A 21,660-nucleotide genomic window follows, 5' to 3' on the forward strand; every position below is an offset into this window, starting at 1 on the left:
TTTGCTAAACGGTTACAATAATCGGCGGACTCTATAGATGTATTCCATGATAGTCGCGCCCTTTTTGCTGATATGTACATTTTACTAAAGATAATGCTTGAAGTTGTCCTATCATAGATTACTGTGATAATGTGTGTAGTGGTGCTTTTTTTTTTTTTTTTTTTTAACATTGTTTGTCAAGTGCTGTATTTTATCTATAGGCAAGTCAGAGGATCATCTTCATTGTGACCTCCAATAAAGCTAGAATTGGCGCGGTATAGTAGTTTTCTGGGTGGAGACCATAGAAGAGGGCAATTTCCTTGTGAGGTCCTTGCTCCAGGGAGAACTTTGGTTTGATTTTAGTATATAGCACAACAAGAACCAAACACGCCCTGATGCCTACTACTGTACGATTCCAATTCAGAAACAAAAAGGTTCTATTGAAGGATATAGGTCAGGCAGATAATTCACCATAAAAGTCGCAACCCGGAGGACACGGGTGAATAGCTGTACCCAGGTATGTACAGCAGCCAAAAAAAAATTAATGGCATATTCGTATTGTAATGCGGGGGGGCAGTGTAATAGGGGGAAGTCGTTTTTATGGGTGAACCACCGCTTTAAGATGGCCCCAGTCAATTTCTATTTTATAAAGTGTCTAAATGCTGTAACAACCTAACAAAACGGGCCTTAGTTTACAGACTAACTTTACTAGAATACATTAAGCTTGTGTATTACAGGGATATTTATATATAAAAAGTGAAATTGTGGCCGGAACTCCGCTTTAAATAGAATTAGTTATAGAAAGAAACCTCTCTCTCTAGAATGGATTGGAGCTTTCTTTAGTTGCTCGCTTATGCAGCTCGCAGTCACACATTTTGATTTATAAATATCACGTGTTTGTGTGGGTGTTGAGATTTGAATTTTAAAAAATGTAATGCAATTTTTTTTTTTTTTTATTCAACCGTTTTAGGAGACAATTAAAGTGGTTGTAAATCCACTAAAGGAAAAAAAAACAATGGCTCCATGGGAGGGATCCCCCCCCCCCTTTAAATCATTTCCTTTAGGCAAGCCATAGCCTAAGCCAGGGGTCTCAACTTTTCAAACTAAGGGCCAGTTTATTGTCCTTCAGACTTTAGGAGGGCCGGATTATGTCCAGCAAGGGCAGAAAATGTCCCGGGCCCAGCACCAGTGACAATAAATATGGCCTCAGGGTTATTGGTCAGTAGGAGGGCCCCTATCAGTAGCAGGAATAGTATCCCATCATTGATATCAGTTGAAAAAATAGTGCCCCCTTGTTGGTGTCAGTGGAAGGAATGGTGCCTCATATAAGTTGGAGGAAAAGGGCCCCAAGGGCCGCATAAAGGCTAGCAAAGGGCCACATCTGGCCCTCGGTCCGCAGTTTGGAGACCCCTGGCCTAAGCGATTTGAAACCAAGGGTTTCGGGGGGGGGGGGGGGGGGCGCAAGTTTTCTATCCCCCATCAGCATAGTCAGTGTTGATGGGGCAGGAATTGTTCTGGGGTGGGGGGGAGATTTGCAGGGGAAGCCACCCCCTGGGATAACACAGTATTGCTAGCGGCTATAACAGCAATAATCACATGTAAAAATCCAACAGGCTAGTTGTACCCAAGTTGATTGCTCAACTTGGGTACATTCAGTCTGCCCGTTAATGATTGGCATCTGAACTGGCCTAGAATCGATCGTCTGTTTCCAATCACAAAGGCAGTGCTGGGCTTTCTCCTCCAGAAAGTCTAGCAAGCTTTAGGATTACCTTGTGGGTGTAACTTGGCATTGACACTAAAGACCTTGTACAAAAAATAAATAAAAACCATCTTTCTGTGGAAGATGGGGCTCCACTTTATGATACTACAAAAATGTAGACTTCCGGCTGCTTTTTGTCTCCTTGCAATTGTGGCCCTTTCTTCTTCTTCTTCTTTTTTTTTTTTTTTTTTTTTTTTTTTTCTTCTTTTTTTGTTTGTTATCTATCATTTTAGGAACAAACGTTCTGAACTGTAAAGGAAACCGACTTCCTCCCTTTTGACACTCTCTTCCGATCCTAAAAGTTCACTGGAAATGTAACTCATCCGTTTTGTAACATACATGATTGGCCAAACCGATAAAGATCTTGGGACTGAGCTACTCCAAATACATCAGCATTTTTTTTTTTTTTTACAGCATTTTTTTTATTTATTTTTTTAAATGGCCAAAAATAAAAAACGATTGTAAAAGAAACGCGGTTAAATGCGAGCTACCGCGTTTACAGTCATTTTGACGTTTCAAATGCCTCTGAACATCCGTCCTGAATGCCTTTTTGTTGCGTTCCAAAAAATGCTTTTAAACTCAACTGCCTTAAAGGGGTTGTAAAGACAAAAATATTTTCCTCTTAAATTAAAGTCTGACAGTAGCTGATAAAGTAAAAAGTAATGTTTTGCATTATAACTAGTTTCATACCTGTTGAAATCGAGCTGTTTTATTCACCTCCGTCACTCCTGAATCATTATTCTCACTGACTTCCTGGTTTGCGGTGCGCATTCATTCTTGCTACATCACGGCCTAATGGGAACTACAGTTCCCATTAGGCTTAGCCTCCATGCCTGTGAGGGATAAGAGAGCATCTTCACGCAGGGCTGTAGTCATAGGGAGGGGGTGAGCACATTCTGCTTTCCACCATGCAAAACGGCTCAGATGCTGGTGGAAAGCAAGAAGAGGAGTGACAGGAAATGGCATTTTCAAACCTGGATTACTGTATTTTGGAGGTCAAAAGGAAAAACGAGGTAAGTGATATTTAAATGCTCTAGCTTACAGCAATCAATTGATCTAATAAAAAACAAACCTTTAGTGTTCCTTTAACCACTTCCTGCCCGGTCAAAAGGAGATTGACGTCCGGGAAGTGGTTGTGAAATCCTGACTGGACGTCTATTGACGTCCTGCAGGAATTCATGCCGGCGTGCATCGCGGCGATCGGTGATGCGGGGTGTCAGTCTGACACCCTGCATCTCCGATCTCGGTAAAGAGCCTCCGGCCAATCACGTGTCCAATCACCGCTGATCACGATGTAAACAGGAAGAGACATTGACCGGCTCTTTCTCACTTGCGTCTGACAGACGCGAGTAGAGAAGAGCCAATCGGCGGCTCTCCTGACGGGGGGTTCGCGCTGATTGTTTATCAGTGCAGCCCCCTCTCGGATCCCCACACTGGACCACCAGGGAGTGCCCCCCAGTGCTCAATAGAGCACAAATGGATATAGGAAAAAAAAATAATGGGCACTGACTGGCAACATGGGCACTGACTGTGCCCAGCAATGCCATCAGTACCACCCCTCAGTGTCACCCAGTGTCCATCAGTGCCACCTCATTGGTGCCCACCAGTGCCGCCATATCAGTGCCCATAATTGAAGAAAACGTACTTATTTACAAAAAAATTAACAGAAAAAAAATAAATTAAAATTTTTTTCCAAAATTTTGTCTTTTTTTTTTTTAGTTGTTGCGCAAAAAATAAAAATTGCAGAGGTGATCAAATGCCACCAAAAGAAAGCTCTATTTGTGGGAACAAAATGATAAAAAAATTCATTTGGGTACAGTGTAGCACGACCGCGCAATTGTCACCGCTGAAAATTGGCTTGGGCGGGAAGGTGCGTAAGTGCATGGTATGGAAGTGGTTAAAAGGACTATAAACAAACAAACCAGTGTACATGTACTGATAAGATTACATAGAGGAGAGGTCGGGGGCAGCTGAAAAAATTCCCAACTGCTCCTAACCGTCCGTTTTACCAGCAGCAGGGTACATGAGGTCTAAAATGTTTTATTGTTAAAGCCAAAGTGTGCCGGTGACTTGTCCTCAATGTTCCCCTATGGGGGAAGTTCCTTCACTGACTGCGCAGGCGCAAACTTCCCAACGGAAATCTCCAAACCTCGGTCGGCATTCAGGCTCATTCTTTAACATCCCCGTGGATTGGAGGATGTTAAAAAAAGAGCCAGGAGGCCGAGCGAGCCGTACGAGCGCAGCGAGGACGTGAGGCCGACTGGCCACTTACCTCAAAATCCATGTCGCCCTGGATGCCGGCCGAGGTTCGGGGATTTCCGTCAGCAAGTTTGCACCTGCGCAGTCCTTGAAGGAACTTTCCCGATAGCTGGAACCATCTCAGCGCATCAGTTCGCGCATGCGCTGGAACTTCCATGATACCTGGAACCAGCACGGCAGATCACTGGTTCGCACTACAGCGACTTGGCATCCGACTTGTCAGACCTCAAGTTGCCCCAAGTCGCTTGACATAAGAAATTCCATTATAGTTAATGAGAGCCGTCTTGACTGCTTGCTGACCAGCCGCCGCAGTTATACGGCGGCAGGTCGGCTCTGCTGGGCGAGAGCACGTAGCTATACGTCACCTCGCCGAGCAGCCAATAGGCCCCTGACGCCGATGCGCGTGCCCGGCGGTCGCTCGTTACAGAGCGAGAACCGGGAGGTGTGTGTGTGTGTATAAAACACACAGCTCCCGGTCCTGTCGGGGGGAAATTGCCTATCGTCTGTTCATACAATGTATGAACAGCGATTTGTCATTTCCCCATGTCAGTCCCACCCCCCCTACAGTTAGAACACACCCAGGGAACATGATTAACCTCTTCCCCCACCCCCAAGTGTTAACCCCTTCACTGCCAGTAGCATTTTTATAGTAACCAATGCATTTTTATAGCACCGATCGCTATAAAAATGGCAATGGTCCCAAAAATGTGTCAAGTGTCCGCCATAATGTCGCATTACCAATTAAAAATCGCTGATCGCCGCCATTACTAGTAAAAAAAATTCAAATATTAAGAAAAATGCCATAAAACTATTCCCTATTTTGTAAACGCTATAACTTTTGCGCAAACCAATCACATGCTTATTGCGATTATTTTTCAAAAAAAAAATGTAGAAGAATACGTATCGGCCTAAACTGAGGGAAAAAAAATCTGCTTGCTCGCAGCACATCCACTTACAGGCTGGAAGCCGGTTTATATAGAGGGATGAATATTTTGACGCAGTGCCATACAATTTGATGCATGTAGAGATCCCACGCCTAAAGACACCTGGAGCATGCTTATTGTAGGAACATGCTCATATGGACACAGAATATACATACAATGGTCCCACTCCTGAAGACATGCAGATTTATTTACTTCCTGAGATTTTTATAGCACTCGCATGTCTTGGAGAACGTGGGAGGGTTCAAATTAGTCTCAAATCAAACGCAACTCTGTTCACGAGGATAGATCATTCCTCTCCAATCTTCATGAGCACCACGGAATCAATTAGTGACGCCCTAATCAGAATCACGCTGCTAATGATTCGAGAACAGCAAAATCCTTTTATTTTTTGACCACAGAGGGATACAGAAAGTTTCAACATTCAGATTATACCTCCAATAACAGGAGTAGATGCTGGCAAGGAAACCCTTTGTCTGTCTAGTATTGTGCCTTTTTTCCCTCTTCATGGTATTAGATGAAAATAAGGAAGCCCCACACCGAAGGCAACCAAATGCTTAGATGAATGAAGAGTCGCTTCAGCCTATCTTCTCACAGACCAAATCTCTGCAACACGTCTCGACCTTCCCACAGGGCTTCATCAGGCTTAAACAGGGCTTTCTTCTTCATGTGTTTTTAGTTTTGTGTGGGTGTTTTTTTTTTTTTTTTTGTTTACTTCAGTCTCAGTCAGTCAAGGCTCCTCTCTACATCACTGCTGGAGCTTCATCTTTTTGTTGCAGCTTTCTGGTGCGGTCATCTTCAGTTAGTTTTTTTGGAATATCGCATCTATACCCGATTGGACTGGATTTTACAGGGAATAGCCTGCAAGTGACCTTTGGGTACCGGGCTCTGCATGGGGGAACTTTCCAGACTCCATTCTGGTAAACGTTTAGCTGCGGAGTGCTTTCCTGCTCCAAAGATGTTGGCATTGCCTCAGAGCTTGCCCTGCCTCTAAAGATTTGCTCAAAACGTAGACTTGTTGGGCTGAGCATTGGGAGCTACCTCAATTCTTTAGGTCACTGGGCCCCATTCTTTCATATTTTTGTGCCATGTAAGGGGTTATTACTGTGGGCTAAGGTCATCTGCTTGGTAGAGTTTGGCACACTCGGTGCTCTTCCTGCCACCATACAGACTTGGGGAGGGTCACATGGAACTTCAATCATTGATCATTCCTTCTGCCTGCCTACAGTGGCTTAGGTCACCTCTGGCCATTTGACCCTCACCTGCTACCAGCTGTCTGTGTTTCATAAGTTCCTGAGGCCTTGCCACTTACCACAAGACCAAGTGTTGCCATGTGGATGCAATATGTCCAATTCTATACATGGGGGGCTGGTCAGGCCTTCACCCTGCTATACTGGTTGCCCCCAGATTATTCTAATGGTTTAAGGGCTTCTTACAGTGTGCCTTCTGGCATTGTTGACCTCTATTGCCTGGAAAATCTTTGATTTTAGAGTCGATTCCATCTTTGGACTCCTCCTTGGCTCTGTCGGGCGTGGCTGGACCCCCTCCTCTATCGGTTGAAGTTTTTACCACGGTCGTGCAAGACTTTATCCCAAATTTTCCAGTTATTTGCTTCTGCACCCTTTCCTGCTGATTCTGTATTTCATTTGTTTGCAGCCTTAAAGTGGAGTTCCGTTTTTGAATTATAATTTTTTTTTTTTTTTACAAATACTGCAACTGCTGACTTATAAAACCAAGGACACGTACCTGTCCATGGCGCCTGCAATGTCGGCACCCAAAGCCAATCTGTTCCTCGGCTCTCGGTTGTAGGCGCCGCCATCTTCGGCTAAAGGAATCGGGAAGTGATTCCACTGGTCCCTGCGGTCTTCTGGGACCTGTATCTTCTCCCAGAAGACAGCGGGGGGGGGGGGGGGCGGAGGAGGCGCCGGATGTGGCATAGATGGCCGCAGGTGGCTCAGCTATCTATGCATGGAAGTGGGAGAAAAATGCATGTAAGGTACCAAATGTGACACCGGAGGGGGGGATTCCTTAAAGGGTCACTAAAGGAATTTTTTTTTTTAGCTAAATAGCTTCCTTTACCTTGCTGCAGTCCTGGTTTCATGTCCTCATTGTTCGTTTTTGCATTCATGTTGCTGTAAATCCTCTCTGTTCTGGACACTTCCTGGTTGCCTGTTTCCTGATGACCACAGTACTGGGAGATTTCTCACGGTGGTCACTAATCAAGTAGGTGTGAGTAAAACTAAACTGGATTGGTGCTGAGGAGTTTTAGACAAAGTATCACTGCTCTCTATTGGCTGACTGCCCTCTAGTGGCTCTCTGTACATCAGAGAACCAGGAAACAACAGCAAAAACGAAACTACACTGCAGGCACATTATATGATTGTTTTTTTATCTATTTTTAATCATTTTTAAAAGGAATCAGTTAACTATTATGTCTCTATGCCCTGTAAACAGTCATTTCAGCAAAAAAAAAAATTTCCTTTAGTGACCCTTTAAAGCAGAGTTTTTTTTTTTTTTTTTAAGCTTGGTTCACACTTTTGTGGGTGATTGCAAGTGCAGGAATCGCTCTTGCACCCGCAATCGCCTACAGCCAAAATGCACTGCTCTTTAAAAACGTGTTGGCCTGCCATTCATTCTTAATGCGCTGACCCCCCCCCCCCCCATCTAATGCACCAAAAATCATTTAAGTTCTTGACCGCTGCATTTTCAAAATGGTGCCGGAACCCCTTTTTTATTTTTATTTTTCCTGCATGAAACGAAGACACAGCAGTCTATTCCAATAAATGGGCTGCCATGCCCGCGTTAACGCAGCCTCCAGAGTCGCAATAGTGTGAACTAGGCCTTTGGGGGGGGGGCTTCCAAGCCATTGGCCCCAAAGACCGTCTAAATCCGAGTCGCTCCAGTCCTTGACTGATGAGTTTACCTCTGGGTCTACTGCGGTTACTCCTAAAGTGGAGGTTCCCCTAAAAATAAACTTTTAACATTGCATTTCCCACATCAATGACAATTAGAATCGGCTGGTTTTATAAAAAAAAAACGTCCGTAAGTACCGTTTGCTATATGTGTTCTCACCGCCACTTCCGGGTACGATGGTGGGGATGGGCGTTCCTAATTGATGGACAGGCATCCGACCGACGCATACATCGCGTCACGAGATGCCGAAAGAAGCCGAACGTCGGTGCGCATGCGCTGTATAGAGCCGCACCGACGTTCGGCTTCTTTCGGCATCTCGTGACGCGATGTATGCGTCGGTCGGATGCCTGTCCATCAATTAGGAACGCCCATCCCCACCATCGTACCCGGAAGTGGCGGTGAGAACGCCTATAGCAAACGGTACTTACGGACGTTTTTTTTAATAAAACCAGCCGATTCTAATTGTCATTAATGTGGGAAATGCAATGTTAAAAGTTTATTTTTATGGGAACCACCCCTTTAATTAAAGGAGATCACTGCGTTTTTTTTTTTTTTTTTTTCTTGCGGTGTGCGTCACTCTAAAACTAGAAGATCAACTTGATGCTTCAAACAGGGCTGTTTCTTTCCCTGTGCACCTGGTTTTATACAATTTCTCTGTAGAGATTGGAAGCATTCTAATGAGCTGTTTACTGCCCATAAACACTTATTACTTCCTTTGGACTCCAAGAAAAGGATTTTATGGTGAGTACAAAATCCTATTATCTCTCAGGCCTCGTACACACGACAGAGATTCTCGGCAGAATTCACCGAGAAACTCGATCAAAACTCGGATTCTGCCGAGAATCTCTGTCGTCTGTACAGTTTTGGCTCGATGGAGCCGCCGAGGAACTCGACGAGAAAATAGAGAACATGTTCTCTATTTTCTCGTTGTCCTCGTTCTTCTATGGGAGAAGCCGGCCCGCCGAGCTCCTCGGCGGCTTCATCCCAAAACTCGACGAGGAACTCGACGTGCCAAGCACGTCGAGTTCCTCTGTCGTGTGTACGGGGCCTCAGAAGAGCGGCAAGGAGGAGGACATAGTCCACGGGGTCAGAGTTCACAGCCAGGAAACATTTGTGTCTTAAGATTTGCAGCAGATAGCGGCCTGTAAAGCCAACCATAGACTATAGCCAGCGGCAAGGATCATTCTATTCTGACAGCTGGGAAGCCTCCCGCTGTCAGAATACAATGGCTGTCACCTGTCATTAAGCAATTTATCACAGTACAGGTCAAACTCGTGCTCCATCATTACATGTGTGTTTGCTGTTTTACCCCCCTTGCCTACTGGACACTTTTATCCCCCCCCCCCCCCCCCCCCCCCAGGCTAATTTTCAGCTTTCAGCTCTGTGACAGGTTGACAATTGCGTGGTCATGCAATGCTGTACCCAAACTACATTACTACATTATTTTATTTATTTTTTTAAATTTGTATAATTTCTTTTTTTTTTTTTTTTAAAGATAGAGCTTTCTTTTGGCGGTATTTAATCGCCACTGTGTTTTTTTATTTTTTGCTAAAGAAATGGCTGAAAGCGCTGATCGTATGCCGATCGGCAGACCGTTTTCGGTCATGCCCCCCTTCGACACAAGCCAGACGGCTGCCGATTTTTACATCCACCAGTTAACTTAACCGCTTGAGTCCCAAAGCCATTTTCATGCGAAAACAGACCCCTTTTATTTATTTTTTATTTTTTTTCGGAAGGAAAAATAAGAGTTTGATCTATACCAAAAAAAAGATGTTGACGAAAGCCGATGTTAAAGGAGGAGGATCTGTGTGTTTTTTTTTTTTTTTTTTTTTTTTATAGAGATGCATTGATGTCCATTTTTCATCCATTGTGGCATAAAGCAGTGCCGTAGCTGTACGTTGGGCTTTAGGCCCCTTTTACGCTGCCTGACCATTCAGGTCAGCCTGTCAGTTTTTTTTTCGGCAGACCTGAGCGGCCGCTCCATACATCTCTATGGAGCGTCGGATGTCAGCGGTGACATGTCCGCTGACATTCGATCCGATTAAATCAGACGGATGGCTATAAGTCACCACCCGTCCATGGCGGATCGGTGAGATCTGATGAACTGACATGCTGTCCGTTTTTGCCCGATCTCTCCATAGGAGACAGCGGCGCCGACAAGCCCCTCCCCACTCAGTGAGCAGAGAGGGACCTGTCATCCGCCGGCTCAGTGGAGAGATCTCCCGCTGAGCTGGAGGACCATTGCAAGTGGATCCACACAGTGTGGAAGGGGCCTTGCTCACTTTACCTAAAATGCTGACAGACCAGGAGAGCGGCTTATGATAGACTACACCAATGGGATCTCTTCTGTCATAAAAATGCTACACGTGTGTGTGTGTGTGTGTGTGTGTGTGTGTGTGTGTGTGTTTTTGTTTGTTTTTTTCCTAGGTTTTTTTTTTAACAGGTGTTTTTATTCACAAAACAGCATTACAAGATATGCATTAGTCGACAATCAGGTTTGCAGAGAAACGTTAACAGTCAGAAACAAGCATTATCAGTGTTTGTTTTTTCCTAGGTTTAATTACACTTTTGATGAAGGTCCAAACAAATCCTAATGGCTGAAACCAGTTTTGCAACTTTGGCAAAACTATACATCTCTTTTCAACTACGTAGTTATGCATGTGGATTGTGCATTATATATATATATATATATATATACAGGACAAATTGGGCTTTCATTTGGTGGTAAATGCTAATGTCTATCTCTCTCTCACAGACACACACCACACTGTATACAGAAAAGAGTCATCCCCATTAATAACTTGCCTACCGGGCACTTACACCCCCGCTGTCGCACTTTGACAATTGCGTGTTCATGTAACACTGGACCCAATTTTTTTTTTTTGGATCATTTTCTTCACACAAATAGAGCTTTCTTTTGGTGGTATTTAATCACTGCTGTTTTTTAATTTTTTTTTATTTTATTTTTTTAAAAGACCAACAATTTTGAAAAAGAAAATGTTTGTTTTACTTGGTTACAAAATTTACTGACAGTCATTTTTCGCCTTTACTGATGTGTGCCAATGAGGTGGCACTGATAGGCTGAGCTGGTGGGTATTAAGGTGCCACTTATTGGCACTGATAGGCGGCATGGATAGGCGGTACTGATGGGCAGCACTAATTGATGGCTAATGGTCACTGATTGCTGGCAATGGTGGGCACTTAAATTTTTATTCTGTAATCGGGGCACTGATGATCAGTGCCCTGCTTACATTCCTACATGTTCCCCCTGTGAGGAGATGCCACTGATCGGCTCTCCTCACCACACACTCTGTCGGTGTGAGGCGAGGAGAGCCTATTACCGGCATCTCCGTGTTTGCATGTGACCAGCTGTGATTGGACACAACCGATCACATGGTAAAAGGCACACTTGTCCTGGCAACATGGCACGGCCGCCGCACTGCATGCCCCAACGACAGCGGCCGTTCTGGAATGACGTCCACCCAGAGCGAGAGCCGCACCGCTCTGCCATCATTTGACGGTGGGCGGGTGGCAAGCAGTTTTAAATCGTTTTTGTTGCTTTGCAGCCTAAAATAAAGACAGTTTTTGTTTTTATCCAGCTGTATTTACTGCTTTAATACCAGCCTTTAGTCTGTTTGGGTTATGTCTTTACTAACTCTACACATCTGGACTTTGTAATATTTGCCCGCTCTTTTCAGAATTGCTCAAGTTCAGTTACACTTTATGGTGACTGATTTGTGGATTGCAGTCTTTGTCATTCCACAGATTTTCAATGGGGTTGAAGTCTGGGCTCTGTCTAGGCCATGGGTGCTCAACCTGTGGCCCTCCAGGTGTTGTGGAACTACAGTTCCCATCACGCCTCTGTGTTTTAGTGTCATACTTGTAACTGTCAGTGGCTTGCAATGCCACATGGGACTTGTAGTTCTGCAACAGCTGGAGGGTCAAAGGTTGAGCACCCATGGTCTAGGCCATGGGTCTTCAAACTACGGCCCGCCAGTTGTTCAGGAACTACAATTCCCATCATGCCTAGTCATGTCTGTGAATGTCAGTGTGTTACAATGCCTCATGGGATGTGTAGTTCTACAACAGCTGGAGGGCCGTAGTTTGAGGATCCCTGGTCTAGGCCATGCAAGGACATTCACCTTTTTCTCCTTCAACCACTGTGTACTTACATTGTTGCTGTGTGCTTTGGGTCATTGTCATGTTGGAAGGTAAACCTTCTTCCCATTGACAACTTTCTGTCAGAAGGCAGCAGATTTTCCTCAAGAATTTGACGATATTTTGCGCCAACCATTTCCTTCTATTCTGGCAATATATTACAGCCTCTTTACTCCCTGTCAAAAAACACTGAAATGTGATTACTTTTCACAGGCATGTCAGTCATAGCCACAAATGTAAATGTGCCATTGAGGAGTTAAATAGGAGTGCCTGAAGCAGACGTCGGAAACATAACAGCAAATAATGGCGTGAGGTGGGATTATTGACCTGTCCACAGGCTGAGGGGTTGTCAATATTTAACAGTCTATTTGCATGGTGAGCTTAGAACCAACACCTTTTTTCAACTTTTTATTTTTTATTTATTTTTTACCCTACGATGGTCTAGAAAGAACCACAGCAGACAATGACAATACGTGTGCATCAACACCAGGAAAACATGGGCCTAATCCATAGCTAATGCAAACACACAGGCCTGAGACTGCAATGCTAAACTCCCAACACATAATACTACAGCTGCTGCCAAAAGCTTTGAGAACGAGACGGATATTAACCCCGTCTTGCCTATGCCTTTTTCTGACATTGGTTGCTTACAAGTTAAAATCCATTTTTCTTTTTTTGCTAGAAAATTATTTGGAACTCCTAAACGTTTTTATATTTAGATTTTTTTATGTATGTGTATATGTGTTTGTATATATATGTGTGTGTGTATGTATGTATGTATGTATGTATGTATGTATGTATATATGTATATATATATATATATATATGTATATATATGTATATATATATATATATATATATATATATATATATATATGTATATATGTATATATATATATATATATATATATATATATACACACACACACACACACACACACACACACACACACACACACACACACACACACACACACACACACACACACACACACACACACACACACACACACACACACACACACATATATATATATATATATATATATATATATATATATATATATATATATATATATATATATATACATATATACATACACACATATATATATAATATATACATACACACATATATATATAATATATACATACACACATATATATATATACATACACACATATATATATATACATATACATTTTATTTCAGGGTTTTTTTCTTCCCTTTTTTTTTTTCCAGCGGGGGAACGCAGTTCCGGCACCTCCAACACTGAATGTATATAATGGCAAGGTGTGCTGCAGAGTCAATTAATGCTGGTTGCTGGGGAAACTATTATTGCTGGAGAAGATCTACTGTTGAGGGAGGGGGTTGTTTGTTGCTGGCTGCTGTGAGATATGTTGTTGCTACTGGGGTAGTATTTTGTTCTGGGGGTACATTATTGCTGGGGGGGGTCTTATTATAATCTATTATTGTTGGGGGGGGTCTATTGCTGCTGGCTGTGGGGGATTTATTAAAACCACTTCCGGACCGCCGCATGTACATTTACGTCGGCAGAATGGCACGGACAGGTACATCAAAGTACCTGTACGTGCCTGCCTAGACGTGGGTCGCGGGTCCGATCGGGACCCCCCCCCCCCCTCCGTACATGCGGCGGTTCCCGTGGCTTCAGGAGCGATCCGGGACGACGGCGCGGCTATTCGTATAGCAAAAAGTAAAAAATATTGCATTTTTTTTCAAAATTATCGCTCTATTTTTGTTTATAGCGCAAAAAATAAAAACCGCAGAGGTGATCAAATACCACCTCTATTTGTGGGGAAAAAGGACGCCAATTTTGTTTGGGAGCCACGTCGCACGACCGCACAATTGTCTGTTAAAGCGACGCAGTGCCGAATTGTAAAAACCCCTTGGGTCATTTAGCAGCATATTGGTCCGGTCCTTAAGGGGTTAAGTACTTTTCTTGTTATCATTAACAAATTCTGTACAATTTACTTACCAACACAAAATTATACTTCTCTAAGAGGGGCACTACTGGGAGGTGGGTAGGGGGTTGAACCAAGGAACAGTGCTCAGAGGTGGGTAGGGGGCAGAGACAAGAATTGACTCAGAAGAGGAGAGTTCCTGCACCTATTCTCTGAGAAAAAAAAATATCGCTCTATCATCAATATATGTGTTTTTTTTTGTCTTTTTCAAAAGTAAAAAAAATCTCAAATTTTGGGTTGTCACCAGAATAGGAATAGGGGGGAAATCTTTCAATGTGGAATTCTGTGATTACTTTCATTTTGAGGGATTTTCTCTTACTTTCTGTTTTGGCAATAGGAAAGGAAGCAAAGGGACATCTCCCTAATGGGATACAGATGGCAAATAAAAAGAAAAAAACCCGACATGGAATTGCCTTTAGTGGCACTTTATGACATTTGTCAGAGTAGATGACAGATCAGCTGTAATTTGCCGCTTCAATACCCAAGCTAGCTAGATCCTTGGCCAATGATTAAACCAGTTTTGCTGAAGAAGAGGTAAAGTTCGACTAAGGTGTGTTTTTTTTTTTTTTTTTTTTTTTTTTTTTTTAATATATATATATATATTTTTTTTCAATAAAAATGTGATTAAATATATATATATATTTTTTTTCTCCTTAGAGGTCAGACTAGCATGAATGCGTTGCTATTGCCCAAATCACTATAGATTGATCTTTTTAAATTTGACCTTTTTTCCCCGGGGGACGGGACGCTTCCACTTTCACTTCGGGGCATTTAACCGGTGCTCAAAGTGTGCCAAGAAAAAAACCCCCACACCATTGCACCCCCACCAGCCTGAACCGTTGATACGAGGCAGGATGGATCCATGCTTTCATGTTTCCACCAAATTCGGACCCCACCATTTGAATGTCGCAGCTGAAATCGAGACTCATCAGACCAGGCAACGTTTTTCCAATTTTGGTGATCCTGTGTGAATTGTAGTCTCATTTTTCCAGTTCTTAGCTGACAGGCACCGTGTGGTCTTCTGCTGCTGTAGCCCATATGCTTCAAGGTTCGATGTGTTGTGTGTTCAGAGATAGTATTCTGCATACCTTGGTTGTAACGAGTGGTTATTTGAATTGCTGTTGCCTTTCTATCATCTGCCCATTCTCCTCTGACATCATCAAAGCATTTTCACCCACACAACGGCCGCTTACTGGATATTTTCTCTTTCTCTGACCATTCTCTGTGAACCTTAGAGATGCTTGTGCTTGAAAATCCCAGTAGATCAGCAGTTTTTGACATACTTGGACCAGCCTGTGTGGCACCAACAACCACACCACATTCAAAGCCACTTAAATCCCCATTCTGATGCTCGGTTTGAACTTCAGCAAGCCATCTTCACCAGGTCTAGATGCCTAAATGCATTGAGTTGCTGACATTTGATTGGCTGATTAGCAATTTGTTACCAATTGAACAGGTGTATCTAATAACGTGGTCGGTGAGTGCAAGTCTTTGAAATGTTAAGCCATGATGAGATTATTGATTTTGAGCCTGTCCCTCTCAATGATGAGATTTGGCTTTAAGCCTCTTGCACTCGGGGCCAGGCCCCCCCTTTGCTCTGGTGGGCCAGGCCCCCCCTTTGCTCTGGTGGGCCAGGCCCCCCCTTTGCTCTGGTGGGCCAGGCCCACCCTTGTTCCCCTTCGCTCTCGTGGGCCAGGCACCCCTTGTTCCCCCGGGTCAACCCCCCTTGTTCCCCCTCGCTCTCGTGGGTCAACCCCCCTTGTCCCCCCTCGCTCTCGTGGGTCAACCCCCCTTGTCCCCCCTCGCTCTCGTAGGTCAACCCCCCTTGTCCCCCCTCGCTCTCGTGGGTCAACCCCTTTGTTTTTGGGGTCAGTCCTCCTTGTTTATCGGGGGTCAGGCCCCAGACCCTCCACCTCATTGCTCTTACTTTGCTAAACAGCTTGGCCTGCATGTAAATATGGGGACAATATAAATAAAATGTGACATGTAACTTATGCACTGAACAATGTTACAAATATTAATTACACTGCTCTAAAAATGTTCTACTTTTCATGTCCATCCTTTCTAATACAGAACTACATATAAGGGGTAGAAAAGGTCCAGGCGGTAGCCATCTTGTCTTTGCTGTCTGTTCCTCTTCTCTGCCTCTGCCTCTGTAATCCTCCTTCTGTCCTCGGGGATGAGGCGCCTCTCATTCCATTTACTAACAACAAAGGAAGATAATAATAGTAAATGTTATGGGTGCAGCGCTGCTCTCTGGCTGCCTAGAACTGACTGCAACTAGAATGCACGCTGTTTACAGGCAACTTATTGTGGGGATCACGGCTCTGCGGGACTGCAAGCTCTCTGAAGATGTCTCTGTATATAAAATAAAGAGAGTGGTATAGTCTGTCTGTCCGCATTATTGGCTTTAAGGAAGAACGATGGGATGATCATGTAACAGGTGTGGTGTGAGATTAGTGTATTGAGCTGCTGCAGGGGTTGCTGCTCATACACTTTCCTTTTGCATAAGGTGCTGCATTTTACCTGCAATGCAAATGTATCTCATTCAAGCGCGCTACGTTTAATGCAAAGCGGGAAAATCAAACGCCTTCTAAGGCTATATATGATTTGCAATTGGGTGTGTAACACTTGCAAACCTGTTTTTGGCCTGGAGATCAATCAAGTTGAGGCTTTGCCACTTTATCATCCTCTTTGCACCCCTCAGCTAGGGTGCCCATGTGTCCCAGATTGCCCGAGACTCCCCTAAAATTGGCACATCTGTTCTGGGTCCCGGTTACCTTCAATCCTGGGACAATACAGTGTCCAGGAATGAAATGGAGGGCACAGCCACAGCTACATTTGCCGAAACTGGTTGCTAGGGCTGCCCCCCGCCTGGCATCTAGCAACCGGTGTTGTCTCACACAGACTCGGTGAGATGAAGCGAGACCCACGCCTAGTGCTGCTTGGCTCCAGTGAGTCTCCACCCACCAGCCCACCTCCTCCTTCTACATAAAGTGGCGATGCGGCGGCCTTTTTTAGGAAGAGCGCCACCCCGGCTGTGCTATGATTCGTTACAGCAAAAGCCGATTTATTTAATTTTTTTGGGGATGGGGTGTTTCCCTGAATGCCAGTTTGGAAATATGGTCACCCTACCCTCAGCAGCTGCCCAGTTATTGGGCAAGAAGTAATTTTTGACTGGTTGAATCAAGGTCATGAGCAGAACAGCTGCTGAATACTGTAAGGCCCCATGCACACGAAACGCTGGTAAACGCGTGTTCAGCCTAGGTTCACACTGCTGCGAATTCAAAATCGCGGTAAAATGCGCGATTTTACAGCGATTTCGCGGCTGCGATTTGGCCGCAATTTAATGTAAATCGCGGCCCGAAATCGCAAAAAGTAGTACAGGAACTACTTTTTGAAATCGCAGATGCGGCGTCGCACTGATTAGGACAGTGCCATTGCCGCCGATTTGAGATGCGATTTGACAATCGCATCTCAAATCGTTCCAAATCGTACCCAGTGTGAACCAGGGCTCAGAGGCATTTGGACAGCTTTTTGAACACATTCAATGTTATCCTATGTGTCCATGCACACAGTCACGTTTTTCGGCAGTTGCGTTTTATGCTCGTTTTTTCAGAAGCAAAAAAATGGGTTCAGACGCAAAACGCGGTACCGGCGTTTTGCCGCGATTTCATTTATAGGCGTTTTTTAAAGGTGACCTATTTTTTTACATTAGAAATCTCAAAAATGATGAAAAAACATTAAAAAAAAACATAAAGAAAATGTAATTGCTTGCATTGCCTTGTGGCAGGTGACGTGGCCTGGTGACGTGGCAAGTAGACAATCCACAACTTGTGGCAGGTGACATGGCCAGGTGATGTGGCAAGTGGACAATCCACAACTTGTGCGAGAAACTATTGAATTGGGCTTTGAGGGCACACAGTACAATTTGTATACAAATTGTACTGTGTGCCCTCAAAGCCCAATTCAATAGTTTCTCGCTCAAATTCTCGTAATATCGGGGCGTTGGCACACCATTTATAGGTGCATTCGCAGTATCACCCTGCGACATATGCACGTTAAAATAGGCCCATCTTTTTCATAATCCACAGCTTGTGGCAGGTGACGTGGCAAGTAACACGCTAAATACACGTACACTGCTGCTCTCTCAGCTGCTACTCACTCTGGTCTCACAAAATGGATGAAATGGTTAAATACTTTTTTTTTTTTTTTTTTTTTTGAGCTTAGGGAGGGTCTTGTGATGTTTCTTAACTAAACGCTTATAAACGCAAACGCGGTAAAACGCCGCGAAATTCACGGCAAAAACTGGCGTTTTAAACGCCGTTTTTTGCATTTGAAATTGGATGAGTTTGCATCTGCGTCTCATGTGCATGGGTCCTAACTCTGCATAGGAGGCATGTAGTTGGGCATGAAGCACATCCATGAAGTTGTCTCCTCTCAGATGTTACAGCAGACTGCGAAAGTTGCACGTGCTTATGATTTTCCTTTGGAACTGTAAATTCTAGTTTGGCGTATAACAGTCTTCTGTTATCTTTAGGACAAGACTTAGAAACTGATCAGCTGTACTTGGTTCTCTTCTGTGAACTACAGATCACCTTCCCCCTTCTAGAGATCAGTAGCTTTAGTGCTAACACACTTCCTGTCCTTGCATGACGGTGCTCCTCCTCTGTGGAGACATAAAGTGAGCATTGTCACCCTAAGACGGGAAGTATGTTCCTGGCAGGATCACCAAGGGAAAATCAAACTGCCTGAGAAAAAGAAATGCAACTATAAATGTCGTACATCCCAGGAGTCTTCTGGACAGGGGCGGACTGACCATTGAGTCACTCGGGCACTGCCAGGCTCAGTAAAACCAGGGACAGTATGTAAAAATCTGTGTTTTTTTTAGATCTGTCCCTGATATGTCCGAAAATGACATGCTTTTAATGTGAATATCCCAAGATTTTAGCTGCCCCCCCTCTGCACTACCTCCTGGCGTGGTGGCCATCTGTAAGCCAGAGGGGCCCCATAATCTTCTATTGCCCGGGGGCCCCATGAGTTGTCAGTCCACCCCTGCTTCTGGAGGTTTTTTTTTTCAGCTAAGCATGCCCTCCTGCTTGTGTGCCTGAGCAAAGGACAGATGGATTCCAGGAAGTTTAAGGCTACGTGAATCATCTGCCCTTACTCAAGATGGGCCCCAGCCAAAAATGCTGGGGGGGGGGGGGGGGGAGTTCAAAGTGATTTCTCAGCAAAATAGAGCCTGGATGGATGGGAGAGTTTTGCTTTGAATAATAAAAATGAATTTTGATCTTTGGTATAGATAAACTCTAGGTTCACACTATATGCAGGTGCGGGACTGCCTGTTATCTAATGCTTTCCTGCACCCGCATAAAAAAAAAAAAAAAAAACAGGTTTCTGTTAGACGGGTGGGGCTGCCATCCGATTCTTAAAGCGGTAGTAAACTGCATAAAAAAAAAAAAGGTCACAAGTCATGTGCTAGAATGCATTAGGGGTCAACCTATTATCGGTGCGCCCAATTATTGGCAGCTGATATTGCCCCCCCCCCCCCCCTCTTCTTCTCCTTTTTTTTTTTTTTTTTTTACCACTTGCTGCCCGCCAATGACAAATTGACGTCGGCAAAGTGGTTGTAGATTCTTGAGTGGATGTCATATGACGTCCTCAGGATTTTGAGCCGCTGCGCGCCCCCATTTTGACCCATTCAAATGAAACCGCTGGGTAACAACTGCGAACCTAAACCTGATCTTCTCATCCATGTATAGTTCTTGTGCTAAAAATCCTTGTATTGATCTGTTTTGCAGGAAGAAGAGTTCAAATGGCTCCTGAAGGAAGAAGTGCACTCTGTCCTGAAGCAGTTGCAGGATATATTGAAGGTCGGTGATACAATGACCAGTACATGACACAATATGTCCATGTATTTGGTACTTCTCATAGATCTGGTTATTGGGGGGGGGGGGGGGGGGGGGTCCATGTGAAGGTGGATAAGGGATAGTGTTGCATTTTAGAATTTAGATCTCCTTTAATGACCAGCACCGGAGTAATGGCATCGGGAGTCTGGTCTAGTTTGGGGTAAGGGCAACCTTGGCATTCCAGCTTTTGTGGAACTACAAGTCCTATGATGCAATGAAATTAAAAAAAAAAACTTTCATAGTCCTGTTATACATTTTTGGAAACGGGTAATTTTTCTCTTTCACTGGTGTGTGCTGATGAGGAACTGGTGAGCACACATTAAAGCGGTTGTAAACCGCATATATAATTTTTTTTTTTTTTTTTTTACCTGCAAGGCAAAATGCATAATCAGCTAGTATGCACCGCATAATAGCTGATTATGAAATACTTACCTCAAAACGAGGTGAACAACACTTACCTGGTTCACGCCGAGCGAGATGTCATCTTGCTCCGGCGTGTCTTCCGGGTATCGCCGCTCCAGCGCTGTGATTGGCTGGAGCGGCGCCGCTCCAGCGCTGTGATTGGCGGAGCGGCGATGACGTCACTCCCGCGCATGCGCGCGGGAGATTTAAAATCGGCAAGGTCCGGCGGCTGCCGGATCTTCCGCCGTGGATCCCCCCTGCGCATGCGCCGCCCGCATTGCGAGGGGGATATCTCCTAAACCGTACAGGTTTAGGAGATATTCTTTTTACCTACAGGTAAGCCTTGTTATAGGCTTACCTGTAGGTAAAAGTGCAAATTTAAGGTTTACAACCGCTTTAAAGTGGAGGTTCACCCGGAAATATGAATTTTTAACCTTGGATTCATGCTCATTTTGTCTAGGGGAATCGGCTAGTTTTTTTAAAATCGAAGCTGTACTTACTGTTTTAGAGCGCGATCTTCTCCGGCGCTTCCGGGTATGGGCTGCGGGACTGGGCGTTCCTATTTTGATTGACAGTCTTCCTACAGGCTTCCGACGGTCGCATCTATCGCGTCACGATTTTCCGAAAGTAGCCGAACGTCGTTGCGCAGGCGCCGTATAGAGCCGCACCGACCTTCGGCTTCTTTCGGCTACTCGTGACGCGATGGATGCGACCGTCGGAAGCCTGTCGGAAGGCTGTCAATCAAAATAGGAACGCCCAGTCCCGAAGACCCATACCCGGAAGCGGCGGAGAAGATCGCTCTCTAAAACGGTAGGTACAGGTTCGATTTTAAAAATACTAGCTGATTCCCCTAGACAAAATGAGCATCAATCTAATGTTAAAAGTTATTTTTAGGGTGAACTCCCGCTTTAACACCACTCAGGGCTGTCTTAATAGCATCATGGGCCCCTGGGCAAAGTAATGCACTGGGCCCCTACCAGTGTGCCACAATTTACGCACTTAAATATAATAATTCTATCAATTATTGAGAGTATTAGTACTTTCAATAAAATTAGTTTTAAACACTATAAAAAGCATTTGATAAATCAAAGACAAATCAACGGGCACAGTACAGGGTTGGAGACAGAAGGGCATGGTGTGATGGGGGGGCCAAGAGGGCACAATTCTGGGATCAGGAAGGCACAGCACATGTTCCAGAATGCTGCTCAAGACATGGCCATCCTGGGACAACTTAGTAAAACGCTTGACTGGTCTGGGAAATCCGGGACAGTTGGCATGTATGATGTAATGCAAGACTATCATGGGGGGGCCCCCTATGCACCTGGGGTGCCCATGCATTAAGACAGCCCTGACACCA

The 21,660-nt window shown here is 44.4% G+C and overlaps 1 protein-coding gene across 2 annotated transcripts in view; it reads left to right on the top strand.

Annotated features, from left to right (window-relative positions):
- The window catches only part of ROGDI (rogdi atypical leucine zipper), a 45,148-nt gene that overhangs the window by 11,448 nt on the left and 12,040 nt on the right, over positions 1 to 21,660 (top strand). For both annotated transcript variants that reach the window (XM_040356405.1, XM_040356404.1), the window contains exon 2: positions 19,794 to 19,865. In XM_040356405.1, the coding sequence (XP_040212339.1) occupies positions 19,794 to 19,865 (72 nt within the window). The remainder of the gene's footprint in view (positions 1 to 19,793; positions 19,866 to 21,660) is intronic.

The sequence above is a fragment of the Rana temporaria genome, chromosome 6 (genome assembly GCF_905171775.1).
Source record: "Rana temporaria chromosome 6, aRanTem1.1, whole genome shotgun sequence".
Lineage (NCBI taxonomy): Eukaryota > Metazoa > Chordata > Amphibia > Anura > Ranidae > Rana > Rana temporaria.